The sequence below is a fragment of the Cebus imitator genome, unplaced genomic scaffold (genome assembly GCF_001604975.1).
Source record: "Cebus imitator isolate Cc_AM_T3 unplaced genomic scaffold, Cebus_imitator-1.0 Scaffold57, whole genome shotgun sequence".
In the NCBI taxonomy this organism is placed as follows: domain Eukaryota; kingdom Metazoa; phylum Chordata; class Mammalia; order Primates; family Cebidae; genus Cebus; species Cebus imitator.
This window is the reverse complement of record NW_016107372.1, coordinates 6,851,149-6,863,065: the sequence shown is the minus strand read 5'-3', so window position 1 is coordinate 6,863,065 and position 11,917 is coordinate 6,851,149. Positions and strand designations below refer to the sequence as shown.

The window sequence follows — 11,917 nt, the reverse complement described above, 5'->3', positions numbered from 1 at the left end:
TTAACAAGTATGTCTCTAAACTCTAGATCTGATTTGTACAGCCACACTTGACACAATAACATCAACTTAACTTTTAATGGCTATCAACTAGCACTAAAATGTTTAATGTCTCACTTAGGAGATTTCGAATAAAGTTTCTATATTGTTCATATTTACTAACTTGACAATCTTGAGTTGTCCTGTTTTCCCAGGTGTTAAGCATCATTTAATTGGGAAATGAAAGCAATAAAAAAATTCTCAAACCCAAAATACCATTAATTTCCTATAAACATCTTACCATTATAGAAAATTTCCAATTATTAAATCAGAAGGTGAAACGCTCAGCTTTCCATGTTACACCTGACTTACTACTGCTCAATTATGGTAAAAGTGTCCTGAGAATAATGTTCACAATATTTTTCATTGGCATCTTAATTGCATCATGTGGAAGTGGAAAATGTAGAGATTAAGAGCACAAGGCTTGTAATCCTACAGTACACAAAACTGCAATAAAAGCATATTTGCAAGTCTAAAAGGAAAATTATAACCCAAGACGCATGGGGAAAAATATTTACGTGGAGTTTTTAATCCATATTAGAATTCAGTTGTTGTAACTTGACCATAAACAGAAACCATCTTCTGAGACATACATTCTATTAAGTATATCAACAGTACTGATAGTCAATGAAGGGTCAATTTAAACTTATTAGTAACATTTCATTTTTCTATCCAACAGAAATCTATAGTGGTTTGCCCCATTACATATCTGAAACATTGTCTTATGAAAACAAAATGAAACAAAATTAAATAAAATTGAAGATAAAAATACTCTGGAAGCACAGGATATCTGACAATTATCTTCAGCACAAAGCACATCTTTGAAAACGTGAAATGATGACTCTGGAGGACAATAGCTATCCAAGAATCATCAGGTTTGAGAAATATTGCTTAATCACTTTCTGAAACACAGTTAGCTGCAGGAATTGAGTATTTCATTAAAACTATCAAGGTCATCATATTTATTGCATCTTTAGATTGCATTTTGAAACAGAAAATTAATAGTGCACCACAGCTTCACCAAAATATATATTTAGGGACAGGGAGGACCTAAGATATTCATAAACGAAGTACAGACTGTATGTGCTTTTCAGAGGGGCTGAATTAAATATAACCAGCTGCCAACTTTGTGCTCTGACATACTTGAATTAGTGGGTATGTGTATACTAAATTCATTTATTTTTGTCTACAATAAATGAAATAAAAACACCACCACACCACCCTATACAATCCACTATTAGCAGTGAGTACAACAGGCAAAAAAATTATTGTACAATTTATACATACTAAAATATTTTCTTTCTCTAGAAATAACTCAGAACAAAATCTAATCATTATAAGACTTAATTTGGGAAATCTCAAATTACAATAGGGAAAAAATCAAATCAGGATGTGTAGCCCAAAACAAAGGTTCCTGGTCATAAGGCTAGAAGATTAGTAAGTGCAAGTGGTAGATTACAGCATGCTCAAATTGTATGCTTGGGTCTTTGTATATTTATCGAACCTTTAAATTAAATAAGACTAGCTAAAGAAATGTCTTCAGAGCAAGATCACTGGGAATTCTGCATCTCTTTTGCCATTTTTGTTACCCAACTTACACAATGCGCAAAGTGCTAAGCAACACTACAAAAACACGTTTACATCAACACTGAAGACCTGGGGAAATAAAATCCAACAATTTTATTTCAATGAGCTGTATTGTCTAAATTTTTGTTTTATTTTTTTTCCTGTTTTCATACAGTAAAGAAAACAAAACGCGGCACATTCACATTTTCCCGAGGAACTGTAAAGATGATCTCTACAGGGATAAACGTTGTAAAGCCTGAAGCTCAATCAACTGATGTTGAAAACTCTCAAAGGGAGTAAAGGCTTGATCTGAATGGTCTAGAACATGTACTGTAATTTAATAGAAGAGATGGTCGTCTTAATATTTAATGATTTAAAAGAACTTCCCAGTCCATGCGAAGAGTACAGTCCAAGAATAAATCAAATTTCTGAACGCATTTTATGCTACATATGTGTATACTTTGCGATCCTCAGGTGTTCGTGCCAAATATTCTCTCTCAATAAGTCCTTCAATACGTTTCTTAATAACAACTGGACTTGGTAAGAATCGAGCCTTCAACTGCTGAGTTACCTAAAAGAGAGCAGATAGCATTTTTATATAAACACATAAAAATTCCTATCTTTGAGCAGAACTGGTATGTCATTTTAACACTCAGAGACTGAACTTTACTAACTGGATTACTGAAGCTAAAAGCACAGAAACTCTAAAAAGGTTCTGTTTGAAAACGTAATGTATGGTTACAACACACTTCCTCAAATCAGAATGTGAATGCTAAACTGAAGAAGAGTTGAATTAGTTGGAATTATGTTAGTGTGAGTATATACTACTTATAACTGTTTTGATGCTGTTATCTACTGACTTCTGGGTTACACTCACAACTCACAGAACTTGGGTAGCCTATGTATTTAAGAACACAAACTCGGACTCAGAGTACCTGGATAAACTCAGCTCTACCACTGCTAGCTCTGAGACCCTGGCCCATTGTTGTGTACACGAAATGTGTTAACAGATGGAATGCTCAGAGTAATGCCCAATCCAGTAAGTGCTTCTGTTGTTCTTTTCTTCAACTACTATCAGGATTCCAAGTACCGTGCTATACATAATAAAATAGTAATAGTAAAGCAGCAGTCATAGTCTGACTATGCACTATTCATCAGTCATTCTGCATGTATGAATTTATCTAATGTTCTTAAACCTGCAAAACAAGTTGTCTCATTTTACAAATAAGGAAAATAAGCCAGAGACGAAAACTGACATGAACAAGTCGTAAATAACAGAGCCAGCAGAAATGACTCTAAACCCTTCTGACCTCAAAGTCCATGTTCTTTCCACTAATCCATCCATCTATGAGCCAGCTTTGCTTTTACTTTTGTTGATCAGTTCATTTCCCAAAGCCACAATAGATTGGTAATTCTTTGAAATCTGAAAATTCAGCACTTCACTCTGCAACTACAATTTATCACCCTTCCAGGATTACCACTCCAGTATCAAGAAACTGGCTCTCAACTCACCACCTGAGATCTCCCACCCTTTGCCCTTTTCTTCCAGCCTATTGGAAGAAAATAGCTCCCATTCAACAGCTCCCATTGGCTCGCTCTCGCCCCGCTTACTGGGCCTAAACTGCATTCAAGATCCCTTCAGCTGCACTCTCAACAGGACCTTCTACTCCCTGATTCTTTCGGTCCTATCCCATAAACACTACTTGATTAAACCTATATTCTGTACATATTTCATTATTAACCTGCCACAGAGCTCTTTGCTGAGTAAAGCTGTAGTTCTTATACCATTTGTGTACACTGGGAGTCAGAAAACCGCAGTCACTGGCCAAATACAACCCACTACCTGTTTCTGTAAAATTTTACTGAAACACAGTCACATGCATTTATTTTATTTATTTATTTTTTTGAGATGGAGTCTTGCTCTGTTGCCCAGGCTGGAGTGCAATGGTGGGATCTCGGCTCACTGCAACCTCTGCCTCCTGGGTTTCAAGCGGTTCTCCTGCCTCAGCCTCCTGAGTAGTTTGGATTACAGACACTCACAACCGCAACCAGCTAATTTTTTGTATTTTTAGTAGAGACAGGATTTCTCCATGTTGGTCAGGCTGGCCTCGAACTCCTGATCTCAGGTGATCCACCCTCCTTGGCCTCCCAAAGTGCTGGGATTACACACGTGATCCATCACAAGTCACATGCATTTATGTATTACCTATAGCTGCTTTCATGCTACAACTGGCCATTTAAAAATATATCTGCCAATCTCTGGTGTAGACTAATAGCACAAATTTATTGTGTTAAAAAGTTCAGAAGTTCTTGAGCACCATTCTTTGACAGGTATTTCAAATTTCTGACAATCCCCTTAAACTCCTCAACCCAGTCCTGCACCATAACCTCTTATCAGGTTTTACATAGAGAAAAGAGGCCATTTTAATTCGAAGTTCTTCAAATTTCCACCCTACACATATACATTTATCTATACTCACATAAAACCTTGCTTAGCACACATTCCCACACCCTGCCCTGGGTTCTCAGGAAGAGGCATGTTCAGTAACATCTGTCAGTACAACTACCATCACCATACTCTCTATACAATCCTCACTTTTCCTTTTCTGTATGTGGTATTATCCTTTCATCTCATTTTTCTTCCTATTTTTAAGGATCCCCTCCTTATTCTTAGGATATAAGCATGCTTCAGTATCTTCCCATATTTTGGGGAAAAAAGCCCAAACCCTTCAACTCAACACTGAATCCTAATACTGCTCTCTCTGCCCTTTCTTTTGAGCCAATGCCTCAAAGAATAAGCCACTCCTGGTGGTTTCCACCTCCATTTCGTTCTCAAGGCACTATCACTGGCCAGCCACTTTTACCAGTCCAATGAAAATGTCTGAGAAAGCTAACCTGTCACATAATTGCCAAAGTAAGTGTTTAAACTCATTTCCATGAGTTTTGACATTACCACTCACTCTTTGTAATTCTCTTCCTTTGTCATAGGGCACTGTATTTTGTTTCCTTTTCCTTCCAAAGCAGTGTTCTCAAATTGGAAAAAACATCAGAATCAACTACGGTTCGTGTTAAAAAACCAGACTGTTGGGCCCTATCCCCAGAGTTTCTGATTAAATTCTCAGGATCTGGTGGAACGTAAGAATCTGTGTTTCTCAGGAGTTCCCAGATGATGCTGATGCAGTTGCTCCAAGAAAGAACCACACTGTGAGAACCAGTGATCTGAAGAGTTTGTTAGCTGTTACATTCACTGTTCCTAAAATGATGAGGGAGGAGTCTATCCTCTGGTTCTTTCTTGCAGTTTTAACTGCATTCTCATACAGCTAATTCCCAGTGCAACTTCTAGCCCTCATGTGTCTACTGACTTCCACCTGTCCCTAGAAGTGCCAATATACAATAAAGTCAACTAGTACAGAACAGTATTAAGTGACATCTGGACCACAGCGGCATATTACATTACCCTTCGCTTTTCGGTTAAAGAAACCAATCTCTAGCTACTCATTCAAGCCAGAAATCTAGAAGATGTCTTTAACTTCTCCCTTTCACTTCCCATTATCAATCAATAAAGCCTATCAATTCTACTTTCCAATTATCTTGATTCAACTTTCTATCTTTTACCAATACTTTACCCAGGTCCTAATCCTCTCCCACCAATTTTTTTTTTTTTTTTTTGAGATGGAGTCTAGCTCTGTCACCAGGCTGGAATGCAGTGGCACAATCTCGGTTCACTGCAACCTCCGCCCCCCAGGTTCAAGCAATTGTCTTGCCTCAGCCTCCCAAGTAGCTGAGATTACAGGCGCCCACCACCATGCTCAGCTTCTTTTGTATTTTTAGTAGAGACAGGGTTTCACTATATTGGCCAGGCTGGTATCCTCGGCCTCCCACAGTGCTGGGATTATGGGCATGAGCCACCGCGCCTGACCTCTCTCACCTGTTTTAATGGCCTCTTTAGGGGTCTTCTCCTCCTTAGTTTCCCAATTTGTAAAATGAAAGCACTCAATGAATGGTAATTGTTATTAGTCTTCAGAAATAGAGTTTGTTTACACAAAGGTATTAAAAATAGCAGTGAAAATTTTTTAATACCTCATGTGACAATATTCTGTCATTTTCACTATAAACACATTAGTTCCTGAAGTGTGCACATAATTTGGATGTATCACTCTGTTTAATTACTGAGTGCCATACATTTCATTAAGTGTTACTAGGATTTCCTAATAGTGAAATTGTTTTTAAAATTAGTTGAATAGAATCATTTTGTTAATAATGTTACTGCTTTTTCTATATTAGCCCAGTTGTGAAGAGTCCTCACCTCCGCTACTAGAACATTGTGCTGCATCTTCTTTCTAGATTTCATTATCCGCACTATAGCAGCTTCTATCTCATGTTTTCTGTCGTCATCTACTTTCTGCCTTGTTTCTTTCCTCTCTGGGTCGGATTCACCTTGTTTGGCAGCAACTAAAATAGAAATAAATGCATTTACCATAAATGTATTTTCAAAAATTGGTTTATAAGAAAGTTTAACATAATTCAGTGTAATCTACCAAGAAAAACCAATTTCTGCCTCTGAATACACACACTTACCAATTCAAGTACACTTTCAAAAAGTCTCATTTAATGCTTACTTGAATACCAAATTATCCTTTTTCAAAAATGAGGAATTTAACTTTACTGAGATAATATTTTGTTCTCATGCAGAATATAATTTTTTACCTGGAAGAAAAATAGCAGCTGGAAATCTTCAGTAGTAAAACTACCAGTAAATAATTTTTATTGCTTATGACTGTCAAAGGTCAACTGATATTTTATTACGATGGCTCCCAGTTAAAACTCACTAGAAGTATCACAGGTGAATATCTGTTGTCTTACTAACTCAAAATGTAATCTCTAAGGCTTTATGGGGAAATAAGCATATGCATTGCCAAGATTGAGTCAGTGAAATAAATAATCTAAAAGTACCACTAGAATGTCAGTTCCTAAAATCTCCTTGCCAAAAATCTTCCTAGAGTTCTGTTATCTAACAAATTCTTTTATTTTATTATACTTTTTACATCACAAGTTCATACTAGATTCCAATGTTTAGGAGTCTTACTCTTCTTCCCTACAGTCTTCAAAGCAACTGCTAAGGGATTAAATATAGAACTACTCTTCTCCTACAACTCTTTTCTAAATGAAACAGCAGAAAAAGAAAACTGATTTTTTATTTGTTCATCAAAAGGAGATAGATGTGAAGTTTCTGGAGGTAGAAATTGCGAAACTGCAAAGCAGCACATGGGGCATTGCTGACTGAGGCATGGGCACAGATAGCCACGAGACAGCAGATCGTACAATTTAGAAGATCATTCTGGTGTGCAAATCCATTCAGCTGTTTCTAATTAGAATCCTTTGGCTAAAAATACTGCTTTCCGTGTCATTTCCCAAGTGTAAGATAATCAGTATCTTAGTAAAAAAAAAAAATTGATTAAAATAGTCTATAAATAATGATGTTTTTCCTCAGAAGCTGATGTCATGAAAAAAAAAAAAAAGATAGGGGTACTGGTTTAAATCAAATGGAATTTAAAAAGACATAAAAATTCAATGTAATGTGGGAATATTGATGGACTCATGGGTCCAAACAGCGAGATATGAAAGAAATTTCTGATACAACAGAGGCAATATGGGTGGTAAATAGATGGTATCAAATTAATTTTCTTGGATGTGATATATGAGATGTGAGCTAAAGTTTTTTAGGGGGAAACTGTTGAGATGTTTGTAAAGTAACTTCAAATGCTGTAGCACATACACACACATACACAGGGAGGGAGGCAGAGAGGAAGACAAAATACTAATGACTGGTAAACATACGTCACAGCTATACTGATGTTCAGTATTGTGTTTTTCACTTTTTTTGTGGATTTGAAAATAAAAAATACAAAGTTGCAGAGAAAAAAGAAGTAACTGTTTAAATTATCCCTTTGGCTCATCTGGATTTGGTCATCTAACTGTTTTCTTGAATACCTGCAGAAAAAGACAGAGGTGCCAATTGTGCTGATGATACAAAATGAGGTTTTTTTTTTTTTTTAATGTGAGGGGAGGCGCTCACTCTGGAGCCTAACAAAATATTCCTCACTTAAGGAAGAGTGCAGTAGCAGATGCTGCTGTGCACGTGCCTATGTATGACCTATATGCATGCTGGGAGATGGAATTTGAGGAAGGCAGGTGGTGATGATAAACACTGTCAACTCTGGAAACACTGTCCAGATTATAATTTAATTCTTTTCAAAGGCTGTGTTATTTTAGTAATTCCTTTAACTTCTTTGCTTGAACTTTTATTGCTGACTACAGTAAAAGCAGCATAAATAGTTAAGGTCAGAGTCTTTGAATATTTGGTTATGTTACTGAGCCTTTGACAATTTAATAAAATCAACGTGGTCACAATACTTACCACCAAAGAGAAAATTTTAACCTAAACTACAATTAAGAGCCGAGGTCATTTAAAAACCATTCCCAAGAAAAAAAACACCGTTTTATAGAATTTTATTGCTGAAAACAACTTTTAAGCTCCTCTAGTCAAATTCTCCATCATATATATTTCTATTTTGATCATACCTAAAACACTACATACACATATTCCAGATACACACATGTAAGTGTGCACACTTAACACAAATGTCTAAAAATCTATGAAGGCTTTTTTTTTTTTTTTTTTTAAACATAACACTAACATCTGGTATTATTATTGCTGGGCATGACAGAATCTGGTATAACAAAGACTGTTACTTATTTAGGGTATAGCAGGGTGAGGGTAAGGTAATCCAGATAAATATTTCCACATATTTTTCTCCAATTCTAGGATACAAATCAGCCCTAAAATCCAAAACCTCTATCTGCCCAAATGTTTTATAAAGTAGTTATGTCTTGCAATCGGAAGAAAAAGAAGTTTTATACCATGACATTCACTAGCACAGTTTTGTTTCAGTCTCTATATTATGTCAAGACATGGACCAATCTTGGCTAATGCAGATTACAATGAAAGAGTTTATAACCATAGGACAAAGGAGGCAAAGCCTTGCCAAAGACACTACTCTGCTCTACAAAGCATACATACAAAACAAAAAGATCAAAAAAAAAAAAAAAAAAAAAAAAAAAAAAAAAAAAAAAAAAAAAAAAAAAAAAAAAATTTAAGTGTACACATAAAGCTCTAGAATCCATGTATTCTATTCTGGTAATCAATTATATATTTAAAAACTATCATAATGTGTAATATAAATAACATACTTTTAAAATCAGCAAATCACAGTCATTTAAAAGATTGATTATCTTAGGATATTGTTTTATTGTACACATATTTGGCTGTAATGGATATATTAGTACTAGGAAGCTTATCTAATACCAGTTTTGAAGCCAAGTGGCAAAAAATTAGTTTTAAACATCTGCAAGGGAGGAGTGCCTTTTTTTCCCCTTTACACAGAAAACAAGCATTTTACATTATGTTAAATATTTAATGAATAGAAATTTCATTATCAACTTAAACGGCTTTATTAAAAAATCATTCACATAAGCATCATTTTTATGTTTTTAAATTAAGGATGATATGGTTTTTAAGATTTTGAAACAAAAAATATTTATCAAAATATAAATAGCAACATCCAAAGATCAAACTTTTATCTGGGTCTCCCAATTCTGAAAACCCTCTAAATCGGCTTTAAAAATAGACTTCCACTGACTTGTTAACCAGTTAGAAACAATTTTAAGTACTAATATGTTCATAAATTGTATTCTATTGTTGAAAAACATTATGAACTGGTTTTTAAAATGCTTATTGTACTTGGATTCAAATGCATTTGCTACAAATACTTATCAATAAAAGCTGCTTTCTTTCTTAAGTATCACGCAGCACCAGAAAAGAAATATTTTTTAAAGACAGAAATCCAACAGATGAGATTTTTTTTTCTAAAGAGAAAAAGATATAATTTTTTCAGAGGAAAAATATAATTCCAGATACCTGTTTGAATCTTGACTCTGTGTAGTTTGGATGTGAATTGGTCATTAACTGTAAATATATGACCATTTTCTATTTCCTTTGATTTGGGTTCTTTTGTAAGAACCCGTTGTGTTGGTTTACCACAGGCGAGGGACTGTAGGGCTCTAACAAGCTCTCTTTCAGGGATATCTGTCTCTTGCTGAATTTCCTGAAATTTCATCAGATTGACATAATTAGACTTTTTGAAAGATTAAAGTTAGTTAATTAGCAAGTAAACTGACCAAGCAGCTAAAAAGCAGTAATTCCATTAAATAAATAATGCACAGAAAAGACTTCACTGAATATTATGACATCACTAAAATCTCATTATTTGAACAAACTAGAGGAAAGGGTGATTCAAGTTAAAAAAAAATATTAAAAAGACACATACATTTTTGCTTCAGGAGATACAATGGCTAGTCCAAAAATGTCACCCCACAGAGTTATCAGGAACCTGCTTTAACATTTAGGTAAAAATAAAGTGTTAACCAACATATAGTTGCTAATTTTAGAAATATTTTACAAACTTCCATCCAAGTTTATCCATACTACTCTTTTGCTTAGTAATTTATTTCACAGAAAAAAGGAAGGTAAGCCTGAGCTCAGGCCTTCCACCATACAATTAAAATTTACCCATCCAAACTGACCATATGTACTTGTTTCTATGGCCAAATGAGGAGAACAAAACAAAACAAAAAAACCCAAAACCTGGAAATTAACATTAACACGAAAAACAAGCTGTTTTGAGGTTCAGGTGATAATCTTTTCTGCATATTATGGTATGAATAAAATGTAATACTAGGAGAGAAAAAGCAGCTCAGGAAAGAATGCTGTGTATTTTTAAATTCACTATTTTGTTATGTCAGTGGGACAGCAACAGTTATATGATTTAGTCTCTACATGTCTATAGTGATAAGTGATTGAATAACAGTCTTCAAACTATGATTTACTGCTTTGATGCACTGTATACAGCAGTTTTTCTGAAAAGCAGCTTACGAAGAGTGGGCAGAAAGATGGTAATATTCACATTGCACGAGTAACTGATCTGGAGAGTCATTCTCTCTAGGCAAGTCTTTGAGCAACAGTTCTCTTCTAAAAAACTGTCAAGTAAGCAAGGATTCAGGGAAACGTGATTTTCAGTGGTTACACATACTCATTTTCTTCAAATAATAATCTCTGATTATATCTACTTACTTTAGACATTTCTAATACTATAAATGTTAATCCCAGAAAATTAAATAGGTACTATTAGAATGAAGATGCTATTACATACACACTAAAAGTGATTTATTTATATACTTTAGTCATTGCTTAATTATATTCAATGAACCAAAAATACCTTTGAAGGTGATATTTTAAAATTAGAGATAATTCCCAGAGGTAGCTATTAACAAAAGTATTTTATAAAAGTCAGTCCTCAAACCTTATGGTGGGGAATTCTTAGCCGCCTAAGAATAGAATGAAATGCCCCTAAAGTCATAAGGTTGTACATATAATGAGAGAGTTAGCATAACAGTAGTTAGTACACTAGACACCTTTCTCTATTAGAGTTAGGAACAAGAATGCCTATCTTCACTATTACTATTCACCCTTGCTCTGCCTTTTCCTATTCATTTACATATATGCATGAATACAAGTATATGCATATACATGAATGTACGTGAACACATCCACCTATATACACCAGTATTAGTGTTAAACAAATGAGATCATAACATGAGATTTTCTAATAATTTCTTCAGATTTTTCCGTTAGCAAAAAGAGATTAAAGCCACAAGGGATTCCATGGTACTGTTCTATTATGACACAAGTGAAGACTGAGACTGGATCTGATGTTCTGTTGGTACATGCATTTTTGACTTTGAGCACAAAAGCCTATTTTCCCAAAGCACATTTCTAGAAATGCACTTGCTTCCTCAAAGTTATAAATATTTTATATTTGGGCCAGGCATGGTTGCTCACACCTGTAACCCCAGCAGTTTGGAAGGGCAAGGAGGGAAAATCACTTGAGCCCAAGAATTCAAAATCATTCTGGTCAACATAGCAAGATCTGCTGTCTACAAAACATTTAAAAATTAGCCTGTATTCCCAGCTACTCATGAGGCTAAGGTGGAAGGATGGCTTGAACCTGGGAGGTCAAGTTGCAGTGAGACATGATCATACCACTGCACTCCAGCCTGGGAAAGAATGAGACTCTGTGTCAAAAAATATACGTATTTTAGGCCGGGCGCGGTGGCTCAAGCCTGTAATCCCAGCACTTTGGGAGGCCGAGGCGGGTGGATCACAAGGTCAAGAGATCGAGACCATCCTGGTCAACAT

The 11,917-nt window shown here is 35.2% G+C and overlaps 1 protein-coding gene across 2 annotated transcripts in view; it reads right to left on the bottom strand.

The window, feature by feature from the left end:
* Nucleotides 1–543: 543 nt before the first annotated feature.
* Nucleotides 544–11,917, bottom strand: part of CUL3 (cullin 3) — a 107,076-nt gene continuing 95,702 nt past the window's right edge. For both annotated transcript variants that reach the window (XM_017529025.2, XM_017529026.2), the window contains 3 exons: nt 9,581–9,767; nt 5,909–6,054; nt 544–2,173 (listed from right to left, as the gene is read on the bottom strand). In XM_017529025.2, the coding sequence (XP_017384514.1) occupies nt 2,042–2,173; nt 5,909–6,054; nt 9,581–9,767 (465 nt within the window). In that variant the 3' untranslated portion in view covers nt 544–2,041. The remainder of the gene's footprint in view (nt 2,174–5,908; nt 6,055–9,580; nt 9,768–11,917) is intronic.